The sequence below is a fragment of the Lissotriton helveticus genome, chromosome 10, assembly GCF_964261635.1.
Source record: "Lissotriton helveticus chromosome 10, aLisHel1.1, whole genome shotgun sequence".
Classification (NCBI taxonomy): domain Eukaryota; kingdom Metazoa; phylum Chordata; class Amphibia; order Caudata; family Salamandridae; genus Lissotriton; species Lissotriton helveticus.
In genome coordinates, this window is record NC_136071.1 from 360,181,330 (window position 1) to 360,206,891 (window position 25,562).

The 25,562-nt window shown below is 47.3% G+C and overlaps 1 protein-coding gene across 3 annotated transcripts in view; it reads left to right on the top strand.

Annotated features, from left to right (window-relative positions):
- The window catches only part of LOC144783957 (uncharacterized), a 223,005-nt gene that overhangs the window by 140,917 nt on the left and 56,526 nt on the right, over window positions 1–25,562 (top strand). For all 3 annotated transcript variants that reach the window (XM_078662686.1, XM_078662687.1, XM_078662685.1), the window contains one exon: window positions 18,711–18,827. In XM_078662686.1, coding sequence (XP_078518812.1) covers window positions 18,711–18,827 — 117 coding nt within the window. The remainder of the gene's footprint in view (window positions 1–18,710; window positions 18,828–25,562) is intronic.

Genomic DNA, 25,562 nt, shown 5'->3' on the forward strand with positions numbered 1-25,562 from the left:
ACCATTTGAGCCGATTCACCGCTCAGACTTGAAATACTTGTCATGGAAATTGGCTCTACTCTTAGCCCTGACATCGGCTAGGCGAGTGGGGGAGTTGCAGGCTCTTACTATCCAAGAGCCGTTTTTACAGTTCAAACGGAACACGGTCATCTTGCGGACGAACCCAAGATTCATTCCTAAAGTTCCTACAGACTTTCACTTAAATGAACCAGTAATTCTAAAGACATTTTTTCCAAACCCAGTCACTCCAGCGGAGAAGACATTGCACACTCTGGATGTACAACGATGTCTAAAATTTTACTTAGACCGTACCAAGGAATTTAGAAAGACTTCGCAATTGTTCATTGCCTTTGGTGGTCCAAGCAAAGGTCTTCCTCTGTCCAAACAGGGGATCTCAAGATGGATTTCGAGTGCTATTCTACATTGCCACAACATAGCAGGAAAACCTCTGGTGGGCAGGATCCGTGCTCACTCAACGAGATCAGTGGCATCTTCAACAGCCCTCTTTGCGGGGGTACATATAAAGGACATTTGCAGGGCTGCTACCTGGAGCAGCGTGCACACTTTCACTAAGCATTACTGCTTAGAGTCATCGCAGCAGGATGATGCGGCAGTGGGCCAGGCTGTCCTGAGGAACCTCTTCAAGTGATTGGTGAGCTTTCCTTTCTATCCCACCTTCCTTTGGTAACACATTTTGTGATTTCATTTCTAATGTTATGAGGTACTTATTTACAAAATGTGTTTATGATGGTTTACTGCTTGCTATTCTGATACCAAAGCATGGGAATCTATGAAAGTTCCAATACTGGGGCAAGAAAACAAGTTACTTACCTGTAACTTTGGTTCCCCAGTATTAGTAACTTTCATAGATTCCCATGCGCCCACCCACCTCCCCGGGGAAAGCTCAGCCTTCAGCAAGTAGGGTGTCTAGCACACAACGGCTACGAAAATCTGAGGCTCTGAGGTTCCTTCAGGAAGGTTCCAGGGGTGAGGCTCTTCTGATTGGCTGATGCCTAAGATTTGGTCTCTTTTACAAAAAGAGGCTGATATGTTACAAAAGGGAATGAGGCCTAGGCCTTTCCTTTCTCTTTTGTACCTACTTCTATGGTATTTTTTATTACCGAGACTCCCATTCCGACGACGGGGAATGATACAAAAGCATGGGAATCTATGAAAGTTACCAATACTGGGGAACCAAAGTTACAGGTAAGTAACTTGTTTTCTTCTAACTGCATACCATTCTTTATAAATTATCTACATTACATTTATGTAATTTAACAGTCATTACACAATTGTTGCTCTCAGTGAGGATAGGAAAAAGGAGGGTGATAGGTAAGTGTGGGACGTGGTAAAGGTGGTGTGACAGTGTTACATCACTAAGAATAAAAACGCCTTTACAATTGAGGTACTGGCAATGTTCCCAAAATACATCACACATAGGTTAGAGAAAATTGTTCATTTGTTCCTATTGCGTGTAGGGTTCGGCGTGGTCAACGTTTCGACCCCGAGTATATAGAAGGGTTATTCTTCCCTCATGTGGGGGTCTTCATCAGGACAAGGTGGAGAGCATGGTGTGAGGCGGACGGCATGTCTGGCGTCACGTCTTGGGCTTGGATTTGCTCCTGTAGATTCGGAATTTTAATTCGGCGTCTTAAGTTTAGTAAATGGGGTCTTCATTTGGTATACTTCAAAAAGTGCAGCACATCATTCTTCTCTCGTGTGAAGCTGCAGCGATCGAAGCACCTCGGCTTGCCCGTGATTGTGGCAATTGTAAAGGCGTTTTTATTCTTAGTGATGTAACACTGTCACACCACCTTTAACACGTCCCACACTTACCTATCAGCCCCCTTTTTCCTATCCTCACTGAGAGCAACAATTGTGTAATGACTGTTAAATTACATAAATGTAATGTAGATAATTTATAAAGAATGGTATGCAGTTAGAAGCACAAGTACTGTACCAATATGGATTAAATATAAATCCTTGAATACTGCATACTATACCTTCATTGTGCTGAATATATGTACTGTGAAAAATAACTGTGGTGTGTAAGATTCTATTATATACCAGTATAGAGTAACTGTAAAATACATATATAACTCACTTGGACAAGGAGGCTTATGACGGTCCCGAAGGGTGGCAGTACAAATTGTGCCACCTTAAAGGACCACTCCGCAAAGAAATACAGGCTGCCTTTGCAGGCCGCGTACCTTGTTGCAGACAGAAGTGAAAACACAACATGGCCCACAGCCCTGTGAGCCATTTCCACAAACTCTGCATGCAGTATAGGCAAGTCACCTCTACAGCAGGCCTTATGGCCTTAAGGCGCACGGTGCACTTTACTACATGTGAGGACATATCTGCATGACCGGTTTTCCCCTGTTCTGGGCAGCTCTATTGTCAGTGCAAGTGAAAAGAGGAGCCATTTTAAGTACATGTGCTGGACACTGGTGAAAACGAGTGTCTAGGCATGTGAGCTGTAAATCACATGGTTTGCATACTTCTGCCATCTAGTGTTGGGACCAGATGTTTGTAGTTTTTTTTCTACGAGAAGTCTTTTACAGTCACAAGGTAGGTGACTCCTCCTTTCGGAGATAGTGTGCATGGACATCGACCCCGTTTGTATTTTTCCGCTATCGGGTTCGGACGGGAATTGCTGCTCTCCAGTCCGACACCGTTCCTTTGGTGCGCAATACTCTCACTCTCGACAGTATTGTTTTCCGGTATGTATCCCTTTCTCCGCGTATCGTATTTGCTTCTAAAAACCCTCTTTCGATTGGGAAGCTCGTCGGGCCTACCTGCATCAGTCTGCCTTGCAGTTGATGGAACGTACTCCATTCAAGTTCTGCCCTTGGTTCCACGCAAAGTTTCAGCTCACCAAGTCACACAAAGCGTGCAACTTGTGCTTGTCTCCAAAGCACAGAGTACAGAAGTGCGACACGTGCAAGGCTATCCACTCCAAGACAACGTTTTGTGACCGTCTGGTTTGACGTCGCAACATGCAGCGCTAACACGTAAGCTCCATTCCAGACCTCTTCGGAGAAGATTTGGAACAAGAAGCCGGAGACTCCATGTGTGCCAGGGAAGAACAAGGTCCCATCGCCATCTCTGACTACGGCTCCGAGGAGGACGTCGAGATCCCGCAAGGGCAGCGTACTGTGAGTACAGATACTCCCATGCCCCAAAGTCCACCTCCGCCCAAGAAGGTGGCTCCGGTCCAACCCCGCCTCCGGGCCACGGTCCGCACCGAGAACACGTTTCTGACGCCCCGCCCTCTGGCTCGGCACCGAAACACGCCCAAAAGCCTTCCGGCTCCGACCCGAGCTGACAGAAAATGGGCTCCAATCTGAAACCTTTTGGATTGAAATCGAAGACCAACCCCCTTCGATGCCGGAAATGCTTTCGGATCCGAAATACTCAGGATCCAAGACCCCAGCTCCGAAATCATCGGCACCGAAACAACTGGATGTGCCCGTTCCATCTCGGGAACAACTTTTTGATGCTCTGCCTAGCAAGCCGTATCCGAAACAACAAGAGTTGTACATCCATCTAACTACTGGACATATCTCTATAAAAGTGACACTGAAAAGAAAACCTGAATCAGAGGAGGCCTACCATATTCCTTTGAAGAGGAAGAATGTCTGCACTAATCCTTCTCCTCCTCCTCTTCCATCTCCTCCTCAACCTCAACACTTAATGATTTCACCTGACCACTCACCACCACACACACATACACCTGAAGATCCGGATGATGAAGATGGGGTTGGGGATGAGGACAATGCACCATGAGTTCCAGACCCATGGACAGATTGCAATACCAACTCTCCCATGGGAAACGATCCTGACCGTTACCCTACAAAACCCTCTCCACGGGACTACAGCGTAGGCTACATAGAGCTGTTAAGTAGATCTGCAAACTACCATGGGCAGCTGCACAAATAATCCCTTGAGGAGGATTTCCTGTTTGAAACACTTAGCAGCACCCAAAAGTCATCACACAATCCCCATGTTAAAGGGTATGATCAGGCACGTTGATGACCTATTTAATGACCCCGTCAGAGCCCATATTCTTACCCTGAGGGTAGATCAGAAATACAAGCCAGCACCATGTGACCCAGCCTACCTTAAGGGACAATTACCATTGGACTCCCTAGTGGTGTCCAACGCGCGTAAAAGGCCCAACTCCCAAACTACAGGAGATGCCCTGTCCCCAGATAAGGAATCCAAGCTTCTTGATGCATCTGGGAAAAGGGTAGCCTCTAAGGCAGCAAACTTCTGGCGCAGCTCTAACACTGAAGCATTGCTCGCAAGATAGGACAGGGCACATTGGGACGAGATGGAGCAGTTGCTCAAATATCTGCCCGATAAACACAAAGCTAAAGCGCAAGATTTAGTGCAGGAGGGACAGCTTTTTTAAAATAATGCTATTGGGTGCTCCCTGGATGCTGCAGACACTGCTGCTAGAGCTGTAAACACCAGCGTCCTGTTAAGAAGACACGCTTGGCTATGAATTTCCGGTTCAGACTACCATCCTAAACACACCCTTCGGCAAAGAACATCTCTTTGGCCCGGTCATAGATTCCTCACTGGAAAAAATGAAAAAAGATACTAAAGTGGCCAAATCCATGGGGCCCCTTCAATTGTCACAAGCATGTGGTTCCTTTTGGCGCTCTTTCTACTGCGGAGGGTCCAGCAATACCTCCTCCGAGACTACCACCACCAAGTACAAGGGTATCAACCACTACACCCCCCTCTGAAGTAACCCTCTAAGGGTTACTTCAGAGGGGGGTGTAGAGTCAACGGCAGAGGTAGAGGCTCAAACACACGGGCTTCCCCCTCCAACACAAAACAGTGACATCACTACACTCCCCCATGACCATTTAACACCTGTTGGAGGACGTCTTTTGGATTTCCTACCCGTCTGGCATTGTATAACAGAAAAGTGGGTACTGGAAATTATCAGTTCTGGTTACTGCCTGGAGTTCACCAACAATCCTCCAAACATTCCCCCAAGGTCACACAAACTCTCAGCGGATCACTTACACCTCCTAAAATAGGAGGTTCAGTCTCTCCTTCTAAAAGGGGCTACATAGCCCGTACCATCATAACACCACAGGTCAGGCGTGTACTCCTTTTACTTCCTAATACCAAAAAAAGACGGTTCTCTCAGACCAATATTGGATCTCCAAGAACTAAACCGTTACATACAGTCAGACCATTTTCACATGGTAATACTTCAGCAAGTACTACCACTTCTTCAACAGGGTGACTTTCTCTTTACACTCAACTTAAAGGACGCCTACTTACATATTCCAATCCATCCCGCTCATCGCAAATATCTGTTTTGTGGTAGCGGGTCAACATTACCAGTTCAAGGTACGCCCGTTCGAGGTCACCACTGCCCCCAGAGTCTTCACAAAGTGTCTGGCGGTAGTCGGTGCTCACCTGAGGAGACAACACATCCATGTCTTCCCCTTCTTGGAAGACTGGCTCATCAAAGCCAGCACATATCCAAAATGTCTCCAGCACACCCACAAAATAGTTCAGTTACTACATCGAGTAGGGTGCAGAGTCAATGTGCTAAAATCACATCTCCATCCTGCAAATACTCAAAACTATCTAGGAGCCACCTTTAAATACACAAAAGGCTCTGACCTTTCCCAACGCAGCCAGAATTTACAACATTTAGGATCTAGTTTGAATCCAATCACTCGCTTCCAGCTCGGGTGTATATGCAACTACTAGGAATGATGGCATCTTGCGTCATGATAGTTCCCCATGCCAGGCTGCACAATGCGTCCCCTTCAAGAATGTTTAGCGAGTCAGTGGAACCAATCACAAGGTCTGTTAACTGATCTAATGTTGGTAAGCGGCCGTACTCACCGCTCGCAGCACTGGTGGAACACCCAAAATGTATCAAAAGGACGGCCCTTTATAGACCCGGTTCCATAGATAGTACAAACAGTGGACGCTTCCCTCATTGGTTGAGGAGCTCATGTTCAGCACCACTGATTGCAAGGCCTATGGAGCCAATGGCAAGAGTTGCTCCACATCAATCCTTTAGAGCTGCTTGCTGTCTTCGTAGCTCTCACGGCATTTCAAACAGGGCACGAGTCGGGGTACCACGCGGGTGGACGGCATCCCCCCACTTGTTTTCCAGGGTGGACGCCGTCCACCCTGCTCAATCAAAACGCCGTCCCGATCCAGACTTTCCTTCGTCCCCGGCCTCGCCTGCTGCCTGCCCGCCTCAGCCGGATATGTACGAAAACAGACTCTCCCAATATTGCACCTCACTGCCAGCTTTATTAGCCCATCATCCCCTAATGCTGTGGTTCCCAAAGTGTGCGCCGCGGCACCCCGGTGCGCCGTGATGAGAAGCCAGGGGTGCCGCGGCGCCGAGCAGGATGTGGGGGAGCTTGAAAGAAATGCCACCTTCTGTTGCATCGCACATGCTTCAAAACATTGGCACAGAGCGCCCTCTCTCCACCTGCCCGCCCCCATTCCTGCAATCACAGGCTGCTAGAAGCGCAAGAGCAGCCCCACCCCGCCCATTGTCACTTTGTATGGGGCTGATTGCCACATACAGAATGTCAATGGGCCAGTTTGGGGTGTTACAGCATGTGGTGAGCCGCTTCCTGCGGGTAGCGCCGCCGGCAACATTAACAGCTGGTCAAGGGCATTCCCAAAAATCTCACCAGAAGTATGCTGCTTGCCACAGGGTCAGGAGTCTCTCTCTCTCTTCTTTTGGCATATGTTGAAAGCTAACACGATGTGCAACATTTGAAAATGAACGGAGGGTGTAATGTGTTTCAAATAAAAGTTCGATTATTTTAAGACTGTTTTTTCACACATTTTTGTCTAAAATAAAAAAAAAATCTGAGCAGTGAAGGCTCTTGCAGGGCTGTTAATCGGTGAGTCGAGTTCCCAAGAGGTATGTTAGTCCCTTCTCTCCAGCCTGCTTGCTCAAATCAGAGGCGAACACCCCGCAACTGGCTGTGCATAAAAGGCAAGAACCACCCGCTTAATTACTGGAAAGGTGAGGAAGCATGCACCACTCCACTGTACAAGAATCCACAGACACCCCGGAAATGTTTCTTTTGTGACTGCTTTTTTAAACATGTTTGTGCACTTCGGTATATTCAACACAATATTCACCATAATATGATGCAATCGTTTTTCAGTGAACAAGTGTAAAAGTGTTGGGTACCCTAATCTCATGCTGCTGTATCAGCCTTCCATCTTCACTAGATCGATAACATTATGATAATTAATTTGTCTAACAATACATATCAGGTATGACACCTGACAAATGTACATTTCTTATTGTCTTACAGGCTGGATGGGTGAAAGGGTAAATGGTTGGATGGATGAGTGAATGGATGGGTGGGTGGAAGAGTGGATGGATGAGTGAAAGGATGCTTGGGTGAAATGGTACACGGTTGGATGGATGAGTGAGTGAATGGATGGATGAAGGGATGGATGACTGAAAGGATGGATGGAAAGATAGACGATGGATAGGTTTTCAAATAGTTGAAAAGGTTTGGATATGGATGGGCACACAGTTGGAAGGACAGAATGAATGGTGAAAGACTGCATGATGGATAAGAATTAATAGATGACAATGTACATTTGGAATGGTGGATATCAGGGGTTTGATGGAAGGATGAATGGTTAGATCATTGGACAAGAGAGCTCTTCTGGGGATGGTTGTGAACAGTGGCGTCACAAGGGGGGTGCGGGCCGCACCGGGTGTCATCAGCAGAGGGCTGACACCAAAATGAACTCCTCGCTATTTATTTACTGTTCATGTAACACCGTCCGCATTGTCCCATGCTGTTTATAGTGCAGGGAGATGGACGGATGCCAGAATCTTCCTTTTCCCAGTTCTGCGAGCGCAGCGGCTTTGTCAGGAGGGGCTTGAGTATAAAATGAGCTCCGCCCTTGACCTTCTGCTCGCTATTCTTTTTGCTCGGAGATGCGATCTTGGTCGTGTTCATGTTCCGAGTGCATGTGGGCGTTTGCCTAGGATGAGGACTTCTGTTTTGTCTGAGTTCAGTTTCAGACGGCTGTGCTTCATCCAATCGGCTACTTCTTTGCACGAAGGAATGAAAGAAGTAGCCGATTGGATGAAGCACAGCCGTCTGAAACTGAACTCAGACAAAACAGAAGTCCTCATCCTAGGCACCTCCCCCTCCGCCTGGGATGACTCTTGGTGGCCAGAGGCCCTTGGAAAAGCACCCATCCCGACGGACCACGCACGGAACCTGGGCGTCATCCTGGATTCTTCACTCTCGATGAACAGACAAGTCAACGCCGTTTCTTCATCTTGCTTCAACATTCTTCGCATGCTCAAAAAAACATTTAGTTGGATCCCCACCGAAACTAGAAAAACGGTCACCCACGCTCTGGTCACGAGCCGACTGGACTACGGAAACACCCTCTACGCCGGTACCACCGCAAAACTCCAGAAAAAACTCCAACGCATCCAGAACGCTTCAGCCAGACTCATACTAGACATCCCGCGTAAAGAACACATCTCTGGTCACCTGAAAAACCTCCACTGGCTCCCCGTCAATAAGAGAATTACTTTCCGGCTCCTAACCCACGCACACAAAGCACTCTACGAAATCGGACCTGAATGCCTCAACACACGACTATCCTTCTACACCCCCCCCCCGCCAGCTACGATCCTCCAACCAAGCCCTTGCCACTGTACCTCGCATCAACAAAACCACCATGGGAGGTAGATCCTTCTCCTACCTAGCAGCTAAAACTTGGAACTCACTTCCCACTCACCTTCGCCTTACTCAGAACCACCTAGCATTCAGAAAGCAACTCAAGACGTGGATATTTGACAAGTAATTCCCCACCCCTCTTCAAGCGCCTTGAGACCCTCTGGGTATGTAGCGCGCTATATAAATCTATTGAATTGAATTGAATTGAATTTGGGGAACACCACATTCAGTGAACACAAAGTCAAGATTGGCCCAATCTCTAATGGTAAGAACTTTCAGAGTTTCGTAAAAAGTCACATTTGCAGTTAATTTTTGGAACCTTTTGAATCATCCGTGTATATATGTTGCGAGGCTTGTCCTGCATTACTGCAGATGTTAATATGAGAAGCACTGAAAAGACCATTTGATTTCTTTGGACAGCGCTATGATGGGCCAAACGCAGGTAGGTCACAGAGTGTGCAGGATGGCAGGAGGAACGAAAAAAGGCCTCACCCTGTTTGCCACGCCTGCCCTAGACAATGGATGTTCAGTTGAATCATACAAAAGTATTAAAAAAAGGCTCCGATACTCAGCACATCGAAGCGGGGTAGGAGCGGGGTAGGCGCAAATTTGCGTGCACAAATTCAAAGCGCATTTCATGCGTTTATTTCAGTCACTTTGAGAAGAGCCAAAAACTGTGGGAGAAACCATGGGGGGGAGAAGGCGACGAGGAAAGGGTTTAAGAGCAGCAGGCAGGGGAGGGAGGTGCAGGCGGAGGGGGTGGATGGTGCAAGCAGAGAAGGAGATGATGCAGGCTGAGAGGGAGACGGTGCAGCCAGAGGGAGAGATGGTGCAAGGGGATGAGATGGTGCAGGCAGGGGATGAGATGGTGCAGGCAGGGGATGAGATGGTGCAGGCAGGGGGTGAGATGGTGCAGGCAGGGGGTGAGATGGTGCAGGCAGAGGGGAGACGGAGTAGGCAGAGGGCAGATGTTGCAGGCAGAGGGGAGATGGTGCAGGCAGAGGGGAGATGGTGCAGGCAGAGGGGAGATGGTGCAGGCAGAGGGTAAATGGTGCAGGCAGAGGGAGAGATGGTGCAGACAGAGGGAGAGATGGTGCAGGCAGAGTGGAAATGGTGCAGGCAGAGGAGAGATGGTGCAGGCAGAGGGAGAGATGGTGCAGGCAGAGGGAGAGATGGTGCAGGCAGAGGGAGAGATGGTGCAGGCATGGGATGAGATGGTGCAGGCAGGGGGTGAGACGGAACAGGCAGAGGGCAGATGTTGCAGGCAGAGGGCAGATGTTGCAGGCAGAGGGGAGATGGTGCAGGCAGAGGGGAGATGGTGCAGGCAGAGGGGAGATGGTGCGGACAGAGGGAGAGATGGTGCAGACAGAGGGAGAGATGGTGCAGGCAGGGGATGAGATGGTGCAGGCGGAGGGGAGACGGAGCAGGCAGAGGGCAGATGTTGCAGGCAGAGGGGAGATGGTGCAGGCAGAGGGAGAGATGGTGCAGACAGAGGGAGAGATGGTGCAGCCAGAGGGAGAGATGGTGCAGGCAGAGTGGAAATGGTGCAGGCAGAGTGGAAATGGTGCAGGTAGAGTGGAAATGGTGCAGGCAGAGGGAGAGCTGGTGCAGGCAGAGGGAGAGCTGGTGCAGGCAGAGGGAGAGCTGGTGCATGCAGAGGGAGAGCTGGTGCAGGCGGAGTGGGAGGGGGAGATGGTGCAGGCAGAGGGAGAGATTGTGCAGGCAGAGGGTGAGATTGTGCAGGCAGAGGGTGAGATGGTGCAGGCAGAGGGAGAGATGGTGCAGGCGGAGGGAGAGATGGTGCAGGCGGAGGGAGAGATGGTGCAGGTGGAGGGAGAGATGGGAGCCATCCTATTCAACAGATCTCCCTGCCTTGCATTTGTCCTGCTCACACCTGGCATGATGTCACTTCCTGTCGTGATGTCACTTCCTGTCGTGATGTCACTTCCTGTCGTGATGTCACTTCCTGTTGTGATGTCACTTCCTGTCGTGATGTCACTTCCTGTGACCACGCCTAACTTGGAGAGTCCCCCCACTTCTTTTTTTAGGACTTGTGCCCTGATTTCAAACACACCTAGGTGGCAAAGCTGGCTTAGTCCGTACTGATAAAATGACAGCCATGTACTACATACACAAACGTGGGGGGACACACACTCTCCTACTGTCTCATTTAGCCCAAGACATTTGGAAGTGGGCCATTTACCACAAAATCTATCCCCTAGCGGAACACCTCCCAGGAGTGAACAACCAGATTGTAGACCTCCTCAGCAGACAGTGGTAGCAAATACACGAGTGGGAACTTCACCCTTCGGGTTCTCCTCTCGTACTTTCAAAGTTGGGGACTCCCTCAGTTAGATCTGTTCGCCACACACCAAAACGCAAAATGCCAACGCTTTGTCTCCAGGTTCCCACACTAGCTGTCCATGGGCAATGCACTACGGATGAACTGGTCAGGGATATTTGCCTACGCTTTTCCGCCTCTCCCACTCATTCCAGCAGTGGTTCGGAAGCTCAGGCAAACATCCCTCACATTGATTCTAGTATCTCCCACATGGGCCCCTCAACCATGGTTCACTACCCTGTTAGTTCTGTCTCTGGTCCCACATCAAAAGCTACACTTAACACCCAGTCTCCTAGCACAGATCCATGGAGAAATCAGACACCCAGATCCCAAACAACTGAATCTCGTGATCTGGCTCTTGAAGACATAGAGTTTGGTTAACTGAACTTTCCACCCAGACTGTATGAACATCATCAGGGAGGCCAGAAGGCCTACCACAAGAGCCTGATACGCAGCAAAATGGAAGCGTTTTGTTATTTATTGCAATAACAATCACATCAACCCTCTTGATGCTTCCATACAAAACATTATCTGCGATCTGTTACACTTGCAGCAGTCCGAATTGGCTTACACCTCCATCCGGCTACATCTTACTGCAATGGATGCGTATCTACAAAATAAGCAACATCTATTGCTTTTCAGAGTGCCAGTAATTAAAGCTTTAATGGAGGGACTTCAGAGTTATACCTCCAAGACTCCCACTTTCCCCAGTGTGGAATCTTAACATAGTCCTCACAAGATAAATGGGACCACCCTTTGAACCCATGCATGGGTGTGAGCCACAGTTTCTCTCTTGGAAAACCACTTTCCCCATAGCCGTCACTTCACTAAGGAGAGTGGGTGAACTACAGGCACTACCCACAGAAGAACCATTTTTCCAACTGCACAGAGATAAAGTGGTTTTGCGTATGGTTGCAAAGTCATCCTGTGCCCCGGGCACCCCCCAACTTTTTGCTGACTGATGCTGGTGGTAACTGATTTTGACTGACCCTGGGCTCTGCTTAACCAGGCCCAGGGCCAGTGCTGAGCTGAAAGGAACACATTAGAATACAGTTAAAACACCCAACATACACTAGGGTACACTATGGTATGGTGGGATACCCCTGTAATTGGCATGACCTACCACATAGGCCCCTAGTATATAATAGGGCAGGGGATTGAAACTACCAAGAAGTCCCCAGTACCCTGGGGTATGGCAGTTTAGAGGCCTGCAGCTTTTCTGCACTAGCATGGGTGCAGTGCTGAAGCCTGAAGTCAGTTTAAAAGAAGCACTGGGTGCCAGGACTGCTTTTAAACAGTAAATTGTGCCCACACTTGACTTTGGTGGTAGGGACACTTAAAAGTGTTTTGGCATATTAGGGACTCCCAGGGTCTTCCCTAGGTATCCCTGGGGTGGGGGTCAGTTATCTATAAGGTACACCGTTATAAAATGAGTTTTTATATGCCTGGGTAAAGGAAAATTTCACATTTTACTCCCCACATTGTGTTAAAGTGCTGCTCAAATTCGACTTTGATGCTAAGAGCACTGGGTAAGGAGGATCTGAAATATTTCTGCAGATTCAGAACCCCTAAAGTCTCCCCTAGTTTCAACGGGGGTGGGGGTCCTGTAGAAATTAGGGAAATACTTATAAAATATGTTTTTATAAGCCCTCGTGCTAGAAAACTGGCTCAAGTCATTTTCCCCATTCCAAATCCCATGGCCCATAGGTTAACATGGCAGGGAGTTATTAACCGCATGCGTGCGGCGGCTTTTCCCGCTGTGTGCGGCATTTTTTAAATTACCGCGATACAGCGTACGGCAGGTAACGCTGATGACGAGTTGAGCTCGTCATCAGCATGGAAGGGGTTAAAGAATAACTCCAGATAGGTAGGAGGGATAGAGGTACCTTTCAAACTCTTACTAGAATGGTAGGGAAAAATCCAACAATATTATATTGTTGAATTTCTCCTAACGTGTACATACAAGAAGTTATAAGACTTTCTTGTTTGTAAGTCCAAATTCAGCCTTCCAGTGGTCTGCCCTGATTGGTCAGAGTTGAGTGGATTAGCCAGGCTGCTTTGAAGAGGTGATAAAGAACCCCTGGGGTTAACCACTCTGCTGGGAGGGCGGTGTGCTGGTCTATAGGAATGCCAGGCCAGGGGGTGGAGTCATAAACTATGCTCTTCAAAGCAGAGGGGAGGCCTGGGTTTCAGTTTCACACTGACACTCTTGACCCAGTGTCAGGGCTAGGCTTAAGGAAGGTATGTGCAGATGGTAGGGGGAGAGTCCATGGAGATAAGCCATCTGTAGCGGTGTGTTTAGTCAGCTCTTACCTCCTTGCTGGAAAATCAGGCATTATGGATTTGGAAGATTGGTGCACTCTGGGACAAATTAATGCCACACTCTACAGGATGTGGTCATAACTATGAGGAGTTACTCTACTCTCATTGGTCAGAAGTGACCTGTTGCTTGACCCAGAGAATTTTGAATAAGTATCTGAGAGGGGCAGAGCACTCCAGATCTGCTGCTTGAAACTGAATGAAGCAAGACGTGCCCTGCTGAGAAGATTTTGCTGTGCAAGGAACTCTAAGGCATGACCTATGAAGACTGCACCATCTGAAACTGCAGCCCTGTGGATTATCTTGCTGGAAAAGAACTAAATAGTGGACTCCCTGAAAGCTACAGGTTAAAAGAAGCTCAACTGGAACATCAGTGGATTTGTAAGGGTATTGTACCAGTGGATTGTGGGAATTGAAGTCCTCAACTTTCAAGGACCATCTTGGAGCTTCCAGACCCTTGGAGTATGTTTGAGACACTTTGGGACCCCTTGAGGAACTTCAGGAAGAAGTTCAAGAAGTTTGGAGAACTTTGGACAAACTTTGGAAAAAAGCTCCACAGAGGGACCGACTCAACCTGGCCAGCCAGGCCGCCTGCCTTCAACCTCGAGCCGGCCAAGCCAACCAGGTACATCCCGCTAAAAGCTCCATACCATTGACTTCCAGAGATTGACCGGGACCAGAGAAAATCTGAAGCCGGCGAACCCTCACCGGACCTGGCTACATGAGGAGCATCGAGAGACCCTGCGAGAAAAAGCGCCAGAAAAGTTTCTAAGTCCGCTCGTAGAAAAGTTGACGGGGAGCAACCGCGAGAGCCAAGCCGCCTGCCTTTCCATCCCGTGTGGGCCTGGATTCCTGGTTTGGCCCGCTGAAGCAAACTTGAAATATTTTTTACGTCCGCTCCAGGGAAGTTCACCGTGACCTCGCAAGTCATGCCGGCGAACCCTCACCGAATCCTGATTGCCTGGGAGCTAAATAGGCATCGAGAGAAAAAGATCCAGAAATTTTCTAAGTGTGAAGGTAGAAACTTGGACCAGGACCTGCCCGGGGCTGTAGCTGCTCAGGGCTCCATCGTGCCCGGCCTGAAACTTTGACTTTGCCCCAGTCTATTGTGAACCGGTATTGCAATATGGTGCTATTATCTTGCAAGTGCTATATTTTATTAAATCTTTGAAAATTCATATCTCCGTTTCCCTATATTGGATGTTTGTCATTTTGGTGTCATTTTAAAGATAAAAATATTTCCTATTTATTGAAATGGTGTTATTAAAAGCTTTACATACCTGTCTTTGAAGTTAAGCCTGTCTGCTCGCAGCCACGTTACCAAGGGTTGAGCACAGGAATAATTTTCTAAGACCTATGCTGGGTCCTATCATGTGTTAGTGGCCTTATTGCCAGTGGCAGACCTACATTTGCCCCAACCAATAACCCACTTTCCAACACGTACATACCCTAAATTTCTACCTAAGGTAATCTCTGCATCTCACATAAATCAATATAGTATCAGTATATTCATAAAATTACCCGTATTCTTTCCTCAACCTGATTCTGTTGCCGAGAGAGCTCTACATACCTTAGATGTCAGAAGAGCACTATTATACTACATCAAAAGAACACACTCATTTAGAAAAACCAAACAACTATTTGGTATGCAAAAGCAAAGACAACTTTAACTGTACCCCCTAGAGCGCATTCCACTCGCAAGATAGGGGCTACTATGGCCTTCTTAGGAAACTTCCCATAGTGGACATTTGCAAAGCTGCAACACGATCTACAACGCACACATTCACAAAACACTATTGGGTAGATGTGTTAGCGAGACAACAAGCTAATGCGGGACAAGCAGTACTTAAGACACTATTTCAGACAACTCAAACAGCTACAGGTTAGCCACCGCTTTGGGGGATTACTGCTATATTGTCTATGCAAGCAGGTGATCTACAGCTCACATACCTCGAACGGATAACGTTACTTACCCAGTAAATGTCTGTTCTTGGCATGTACAGCTGTAGATTCACATGCGGCCCCCCCGCCCCGGGAACCTGTAGCCGCTGCAGTTCTCTCTTTAACCCATTGCGTGCTGCCGTTGGACGTCGCGAGCGCTACCTCCCTGGTGCTGCGCACGTCCAACGGCCGACGCAGCCCCACCCACCCTTTAGAACGCCCGCATTAAGGCGCTAATATACATACATACATACATACGCATGGACATCTCTATTCTACTCTTTCTAATTCAGTTCGAATCCTCTGCGGGAAAACAATCTAACAATGGAGTCAATGCCCATGCGCACTATCACTGAAAGGAGTCACCACCTACCTCGTGACTTGGAAAGACTTTGAAGAAAAACAAACTGCAAACATCCGGACCCAACACTAGATGGAAGGAGTATGCAAAGCATGTGAATCTACATGTGAACCTACAGCTGTACATGCCAAGAACAGATGTTTACTTGGTAAGTAACGTTGTTCTTCCCAGCTACTTGATGAATTCACTGAAAATGCATGTTTGATACCAAATATCTTGTATCAATATACCCATACTGACACGGGTGTTGGATTTATTAATACATGCACATAGAGTGCACCTTTAAGGTGCCCCCTGAAAACCTACCAGCTACTTGGTGCGCTAACTGACTGGTTTTTGCCAGCCTGCCACCAGATACAAGCTCCTGACCTCCAAGGCTGAGGCCGTTGCTCTTTGGAGGCCAGAAACCAGGTCTGCTCGGGCAGAAGATGCTTAAACCCCCTTCCACAGTATGATCTACAGATTAGCATTTAAAAGCAGGAGAGTTTTAAAGCCCCCCTTTGTCCAGAGTCCTCTGGCTTCTGGACAGGCCAGAATATTACCTAGTCAGATAAGCTTGTACTCCCTCAGGCCAGTACCACCCCAAAGGTGGGCTAGCTGAAGTGGGGGCGACTTTTCAGATCAGTGGAACTGCCCCCTACATCTGGCAGGCACCCCAAGAAAAACCGTGAGGTCTCAGGAACTGCCAAAACCACACGCCACCAAGTACATCTGCACACGATCCCTCACAGCCCATGTCGAAGTAGGCCAACGATGCCACTGTTGTTCTCAAGAGACATAGCTCACCTTGGTTTTGCCCCTTATGAACTCTGATGCCGCCTGCAGCCTCAGTTTGCAGGCCCCCTTAACCACGAGTGCTTCCGTACAAAGAAACCGGACACCTTAAGGAGCCTCTGCACCCGGCCACCCTGGCCCGCAGAGAAGAGGACCACCGATGTCCCCACGTCCAATAGCATCGCAAGATTTGAGCCCTGCGTGTGGTTCAACCCGAATGGCCTCCCAGTCAAAACCAGCACACTCTTTCACAAAGACTAATCCCCCATAGACTAACATTGGGCACCCAACGCTGGATTGCACCTGTGCACCCGGCCACCCTAATGGCGCTGGAGATGACCTTTGTGCTGCCTTGGACCTTGCTCAGTACTCACCCTTAGTCCAGCAGATTGGCCCCGTAAGTCGCTGTACACTACCAGTATGCATGCTTGTTTTTCCTCCCATAGAATAACATTGCAGCTTCTGAAAAATGCACAAAGTGTCAACTTTTTTAAATTGTCAAGTTTCCTCTTGCAAAATGTACTTACCTCATTGTATTAAGTCTGGTGCCTAAGCATATATATGAAGATGCGTGTTATTTTTATAAATTGGTGTGGATCTCCTTATTGAGATGTGCATCATTTATTAATTATTGTGTGTATTTACAAATGTCTAATACTCTTTTCTGATACGCCTAAGGCTGCTCAACCACACTACCCCCTAGAAGAGCACCTTGGGATTTCTAGAACAAGTTCCTGCCCACTCATAAAAGAACCCCTGGACTCTTTTCCAGATATAATTTATTTCGGTATATCATATAAAGAGCCAGCTTCACACACCAGTGGTTTGGACACTTTGCCTGAAACTGAAGTGGGTTTACCTTTGGTTCCCTACTCAAGAAAGTGTGTCCTTTGCTATGGTTGTACTCTGGGCTGCAGAGGTTTTGGATTTGCAGTTGTCCTTTCTGTAGACCAAGGCAACCTTGGTGACCTGAATTTTGTGGCCTGTGCCATCAGTTGCAGAGCCCTTACTGCCATTTAACAAAACCTTTAGCAAGATCCAGACCTTGTTTTGCAACAGCTGTGAGCCGCCCAATTACTTGGGACCCATCCTTACAAATACAAAGCACCTGATTCTCGCCATTCATGCGTTCTCTACTGCTCCTCTAGATTGGGAATCCAGAAAATTGTTATTTTTTTTTTTTATCGCCCGTTTGGACCTCCGTTCATTTTTTTTATATATATATATAGCACGAACTAGACCCGAACCGAATCAGGTATCAGAGCGCTTTACATAGCACCAGTTACGTTACATGAGGACACACATTCATTTTAGGCACGGGGAGATTGTGATTTGCCCAGAATCACAGGAGGTTTTGGCGTCGTTACCGAGACTCGAACCCAGATCCCCAGGTCCGAGGTCGAGCGCCCTAGCCGTTAGGCCAACTCCTCTCCTCATTGAATGTTGTATGGCTTTTGGGCTGCATTCACACATACTTTGTGACATGGCAAGTGAGATCTGGCCCCCTCTACTTGAGGTCTTACTGGCTTCCTTTCTCAAACCATACAAGACGTCCATGTCGTGGCCAAAAATATCCTTAGGGCTGTTTGAGCAGTACAGACTTTGTCAAAAGTGCCTTGGGCAGAAACGTAGTTTTCAGATGACACTCTTGAATGTGTGCTTCCTGTTTCTCCAGAGGTGCCCAGTCGTCATCGATGCATATGCCATTTGATGTAGCTAGACTATTTTTGTTTTTTATTGCTCTGCATCTGGGGGCTCAAATTGTCTATCTATAAAAAGACATTAGTGCACAGGGTGGTGCCTGTATGCAGTTCTATGCCATCAATTTGAGTGTTGGGATAGAGCTGCTATGGGGTATGAATCGATCACCTACCCACCACTTGGAACTATTGCAGAAGGGTTTCTGGATTCTGTTGTGTGCTTGGGAGGACTCAAAATGTGAGAAATTAGCAGTTAGCTAGAGTATCCACCAGAAAGAACGTTACAGAAGGTAAGTTGTTTGTTCATTTGGAGTGCTGAAGCACTTGTGTCATTTGTCAGGCAATTATTAGCACTTTGGATCACATGCTTATTGTAATCGCAAGATCCTTGCAGTTCTGTCCAGTATTAGATGCCCCTGTTTTGAACAACAGTTTGTCTCCCTCCAGGCCGAAAAAATGTTTAACTGAGTTCCTCTGTTATTGTTTTTTTACTGATGTCCCCCCATAATCATGTAGTGCTTCTTCTGTCCACCCTGCAGGTTATCCAGTGTGTAAGTCTGACCTAATGTCAAGAATGGAGGTAGATGAGCTCAGCCTCCCTGATCACCATAATGCACCAGAAATGGAAGTCCCTCACAGCTCCTCCACAGTCAATGGTGAGCCTCATGCGAGATCTGTAGCCATTTTCAGTCATATTTTTACTGGTCTCTTTTCAAGAAAAATCAACATGCCCCCTTAATTTGCTTAGTACTAGGTATGTTGCTCATAACACCATATGTTCAATCCGAGATCTTGCTACCTACTAGTGTGAATCCCACTATAAGATGTGCTGCCACAGCATGTTTTTGGCAGTCATCTAAAACGAATAACCATATTCTTGAATAAATGGTTGCTTGATTGTTTTCAGTGGACTAAATGTATGTAGAGGATAAAAAAGTGCTAGGGTGTCGCACTCTGGTATAAAGCACCATACAGGCGCTGAAATATAATCAGTAATAATAAGTCTTGTGTTTATTATGGTTCTTCAAAATCACTACAAGCATTTCATATATAGATTTGTTGCAGATATACAACAAATATCACAGTTTGCTTTTACTGCTTTTAGAAAATATATTTTTTCAGCCCCATTATTTTAAAATGTACTTTTCACGGGTAGGGCATCATTCCTCAAAATATCTTTTTTATGGTGGAGTTTGGGGGGTAACTGTGAGAAAGTTCCCTCTTTTTGCATGGTTGCCTCCGCTTTTTTATGAACTGCTGATGTACGTTGACTGAGTGTGCCCTGGGCTCCTCCCAATCAGGTGCCCAGGGCCTATGTTCTTTCCCTAAAACTGCATTGAAGACCAAACCCAATTGGAACTCTCTGGCCACAGGTCAGCCCCTGGTAAATGGTACCACAGGTACCCAGGGCACTGTGACCAGGAAAGGCCTCTAAGGGCTGCAGCACTTATTGTGCCACCCTTAGAGGCCCTGTAGCTTTACACTCACACACTGTCTTTGTAGGCTGTGTGTTTTGGTGCAGAACAGAGTGAAGAGTCGACATTGAACACATCCCTGTGTGCCATGCCTACAACCCGCTGCCCTCGTTTAGATCAACCACCCCTCTAGCTGGGTGAACTATACCAGTAGTGGGGGTACAGGTGCATGAACCCTGTACCCCTACAGTGTCTAAGCCAATTCTTAGACATTGTAAGTGCAGTAATGCCATTAAGAGTATATGGTGCTGGAAGTTTGTCATTACGAACTCCACAGTACCATAATTGCTCTACTGAAAACTGAGAAGTTTGGTATCAAACTTCTCAGCACATTAAACCCACACTGATGCCAGAGTGGGTTTATTAAAAATGTACACAGAGTGCATCTTAGAGATGCCCCCTGAAAAATACCCTAACACTAGTGTCCAGGCTGAGTAGCTGCTCCCCAGCTGCCACCACCAGACATGTTTCTGGACCCCTGGGTTGAGAGCCTCCTGCTCTCAGGGGCCTGAAACAATGCACATCCTGGGATGAGATACCAAGCCACCTCCCCCAGGATGGGCAGGGTTCACGAAGGGTAAACTTCAAAGGCTTACCGCCTTTGTGGGCTTCCGCAGGTCTTTTGCTGCTTCCAGCAACTGGTCCCCACCGGTTCTGACACCCACTTTGGGCGGGATTACTGGCAGGAAAACCAAGTGAGGAAGGGAGGTGTGCCCAACTCTGCCAACCCCACCCCTCAAGTGGGGGAGGCGAGGTGAAGCACAACGCTCAGTCCCCGCCATCTTGCAGAGGTAACCAGAGCGAGGCATATGCCCCCCTCCCACTGGAGGGTGGCATATAAGGGGGTATACCCACCCCGAGGAAGGGACCCATTGGTCCCGGCCTTTTACTTACCTATAATGCCCCTAAATCTAGTATTTATGGGCACCCCTGAACCTTGCCCCCTCAGACAAGCAACAACAAAGAAGAAAAGAAGGACGAGCAGCTGGGCCGAAGCTAAGAAGAGGAGGACGCCCACTGACTTGGCACCAGTCCTACTGGCCTGTCCCCACCTCGAACCTGCAGAAGCGAGACACTCTGGTGTGTCCTGCAGCCAGCAACCTTAATAACCCCGAGGACCTGCCCTGCCTTCCAAAGAAAAGACTTTGTCTCCCGTGAACACCGGATTCGTTCACCAACAGACTCCAGCTCCAACAAAATCAGCGAGTCTGCGCCACTCTTCGCCCATCGCCCATGGCCAGAGTCCTAGTGGCCCAACACCACGAGGAGGTCTCCCCGGCGATTCTGACCCGAGATCTGGTGATCTCTGACCTGCCTTGAATATCCCAGCGAAGCCTGCAGCCTCTTTCTGGAGGACCCCCCGACCGCGACAAGAGCTACTAAGAAACTCTACGCCTAAAGACACTCCTGCACCCGAAGCCTCATGGCCCTTGGGTGAATCAACCGACGGTGCCCCAGCATCCCCAGGCATCCTAACTTACCTCTCCAACGGTGGTCCGCTCCAGAAGATGTCCGTCCCCGAGCCTGCAGTCTTTGTTGAAACCGGAGAATCCCCATCTCAATCAACAGGGCACCCGACACCAAAACAGCACCCTGCACCCAGCCGCCCCTGTACCGCTGCGGCTGTACTTTGGGTGCTGACTCGGATCCTCCTTTGCCCTGAGTCTAACACCAGGAGCTTTGTTCCCACAACCCAGTGGCCTGCTCGTAAGAAGCCACCAACCGGAGGCCCCCTTTCCCCCATTGGGTAACATTGGGCCTCAACACTGCACCTGGCCGCCCTAGTGCCGCTGAGGGTGTAACAAGAGTGCATCCTTGACCCTGGGGGAACCGTGTTCTAACCCCAGAACCTCAACCCCAAAGACCGACTACTTACCTGCTAAGCGGGAAACTTCATTTCTCTCCATTGGAACCTATTGACTGTTTTCCTCTGAAAAATGTCTACGTGTGCAGTTGATTTGTATGGAAACCTGCAAAATTACAATTGTACAAAACTGATTTTACTCTCCTTTTCTCTAGAAATGTCCCAGTGTGATATCTAGGCATATCACACGGAGTAGAAAAAGTAACTTAAAAATATTCTAACAAGTAACAAAGTAATCTGTACAGTAATTTCAATACCTTGACTTACTTGTATTTCAACCAACTACGTTTGAACTTGCATTCGCTTGTAAACACTGCATCATATATTGCAAAGCATTTATTTAACTTACCTTTGTCAGGCTTGGCTTGGTTCTAGAAATAACTAAACAATATTTTTTATACAAACAAAATTGGTCTGAGTTCAGTCTTTGGGTGTATGACATCATTTGCCGATTGAGTGTGTACAACAAATGCTTAACACTACCCTCTGATACTACCTTACTGCTCACCCACACTACCACAAATGGAGAGTAAGGTTTTATCTACTTTTACCTCTGCCTACCTTTGGAGTTCCACTGGGCTCTGTGCACACAATACCTAATTTTGGTATAGTATATACAGAGCCAGCTTCCTACAGTAACAACATTGATGTTTGCGAAATAATACTTGTGACAGTAGAGAATTGTAATGCATTGTGGGATGCATTATTTATGTTGTTGGTCTTTATTTGTAGGTTTTAAGACCTTGTTGCCTCAGTATTTTGAAGTAATATTTTCCTTTTTATGTGAAACTCAATAAAAAGATTAAAACAAAACAAAATAAAATGTATGCCAATCACAGTAATATAGCAGTAAGTTAATTTGATCATTCGATCATCAAGGGCCAGATGTAGGTAAATAGCATTTACCAATTCGCAAATACCGAATTTTACCGATTCGGTATTTTCGAATCGGTAAAACTATGTAGCAAATCATTCGGTAAAAATTACCGAAACGTTAAGATTCGGTATTTACCGATTCGGTAATTGCCATTCATTCCTTTGGGCCTGGAGGCCCATAGGAATGAATGGCAATTACCGAATCAGTAAATACCGATTCGGTAAAAGGGGGAAAACATTGAAGGCTGGCAGGGTGTCACTCTGACACCCTGTTGCACCCCTCAATTGTGTATGGGTCCACATGTTGCAGACATATATGCCCTATGGGCATTTATGTCTGCAACATGGCACTGAAGTTATTTGCATAAAATTGCTTTTTGGGGTGTTTTCGTTATTTACCACCAACTTGTCGTTGGTGGTAAATAACAAATCCTAACAGGGGATAAGCACTCATTTAAGTGCTCCCTACATTAGGAATTCGGTAATTTACCAAATCGCTATTTAAGAAATCGGTAATTTACCAATTCCTTAAATTACCGATTCGGTAAATTACCGAATCGTTAATTTCTGCCCCTACATCAGAAAAGCCTATTACCGGTCTGTAACGGCCGAAATTCGTTAATTTCGGCCGTTACCGACCGGTAATACCCTTCCTACATCTGGCCCTTAGTCAGTGTGTGGTGCTCAGTAGCCCATTTCTGCATTGCTTGTTTTCGTTTTGCCTTATCCCCGACCTACAGTGATATGAAAAGGAAAGTATACCATCTTAAGAGTCTGTCGTTTTACATATGAAGACACATAAGACCATCATCCAGTCCTCACCAAGTTCTAACAATGTATTAATCTTACCCCATATTACCACAAATTTCACTGTCTATATTTGCCAAAGAAAAAAAATTAACCAACATTCAGTAGCCTTGTGTTATAAAGTAAGTGTTCCCATTGCTTCAGTAACATGTGGAACTCGTTTATGCAGCAATAACAAGAAGTACAGGTTTCCTGTAAGAGTTTTTCAGTCTCTAACATCGCTCTGCTAGGTACTATAGCCCACTCCGCCTTCAAAAACTGCAGGGTTGGTGCTGTTTGAGGACATTTGATTATGCACAGCTCTTTAGTTTTTGCCACAATATATCAGTGGGCGAGAGGTCTACACTTTGTGTTTGCCATTCAGTTGTAGATTAATTTGTGCAGCGTGAATCTTCTCTAGATTCACATGCTGTGCATTATTCTACCATTCAGTGGTTGCGTCCAGAATTCTTCACTTTCTTGTAGTCCATCTCTTTTTTCTGTGTTGGTGGGCGCTGACGGACACCCGTACTGCTTCTTCCGGAAGCTCTCCCCTTTGGTCTGCATCTTCAGATTCTTTTTTCCAGCTGTTGGGTCTTGATGCTTGCTTAAGTATCTCCAATACAATGAAGAAGTTTGTCGAAAATATAATTCTCATAGAAAAACAAACACTCAGTCGACAACTTCAGTCTGCCTGTCGAGCACTGAGGCGAAGTGAGAGACCGAGACGGTGAGTAGCTCATCACACAATGCAGGGCTAGCAGACTACTCCATCCCTGCGAGACCTAGGCCTTTCGAGTGAAACAGAGTAAAACATTGATGAGGGGTAAACATCAGATGCCAATCTGCGAATCATCTCCAGCCAGGTGTCCAAAAAGATGAAGAGTTCCGAGGTAAGAGATCGATTGCCTGGAAGAAAATATCGAAGTCATGAAGAACTACGTTGTAGGGAGCCTCAGCGTCTAAGCATTTACCAACCTCAGACACGCCCCGAGACAAGGAGACCCGCAGATCCTCCGAGGGGGACTCGGTGGAGAAAAAACTCCTGAAAAAAACCAAGTCATCGAAGGACTGACGGGGAAAGGACGTTTGGGCGTTGAAATCAGAAGGGTCAAGAGCCGAGCATCGGAGCTTGACAATTGACATTTTGTCAGAAGACTCTTCAAAGTGGAAGATGGTGAGCTTCAACCCCAAAAAAACGTGCCGCCGAGACTGAAAAAAGAAGAGGCACCTCAAGGCCAAAATGGCCACCCTTCTCCAGAAAAAGAAGGACTTTTAGAGTCTGAAGGGACTCTGGATACTGCTAAAGACTTTGATGCTGAAGGAGCAGAAAGATAAGTAGGTCGAGGAAATTGAACCTCCCTTGAAACCTGAGCCTCAAGAAGAGGAGGAAGAACTCTTCTATGAAAAGGAAGACCAACATCAGGCAGGGATTATCAGGGTTTGGAGGAATTTGAAGATAATGAATCCCAGTGGCAAAATCTGAAAACCGCTCCCTTGAGGAAGGAGTGGACGGTTATCCATTTAAGCCTTCGTCTCTGGATGACATTGGGTTCTATAATCCAGTCACAAATCTGGCAGCAGAGAAATATGGTGTGCAGCAGGAAGAAGACCATCCCCAATCATGTTTCCTGCTTGAAACACTGGTGCCAACACAGGCAAGGAGTCGATTCCTGCCCATGCTCCCTCGGGTCCTAGAATCAGTCACTTGTAGAGCAGGGACTCCATGAGCTGAGAATAAATATAAATACTCTTCTAAGGACCCTGTATATGTTAAAGGCACTGTACCTGCTGGCTCTGCCTTCAGATGAGGAGAGCAAAAGGTTGGACCTCATGGGATGCAAGTTTGATCGTAGTGCTGGCAACTAGTGGTGCATTACGAATTCAAATGCACTAATCAACAGACACACCCATTAACAATGGAAGGAGATGGGTGAACTAATGAATCACCTCCCGGTGCAATATGAAGAACTTCTTTATTATAATTGCTACACAAGGAAGCAAAACTGAACAAGTCCAAAACTTCCGAATCTCAAACAATCATAATATCCTGTCAAGGTAACCGCAGCTTGAACTGAAAGTCTTTCCAGGACACGGGCGAACGCTTCAGAGACAAAGGTTGACACGATGTTCGGGTTCTTCTGCAGTAAGCCATAGTCATCAGTCCAGCTATATGTTGTTCCAGCTGTTCTGGGCCAGGAGTGTGGCAGGTGACATCCGCCAAACGCTTCATAGTTCCATTCAGAAGCTCTATGCTCAGGTTTGCACCCCAGTAGCCGAAGAAGCTTACTTGGAACTCTGCCTCATCTTTCGCCTTTTACGCTTCAGCCTGCGCATATGCTTCTTCCTCCACTTGGCTCTCATCTCCGGAGGATCAGTCTTCCAAGATG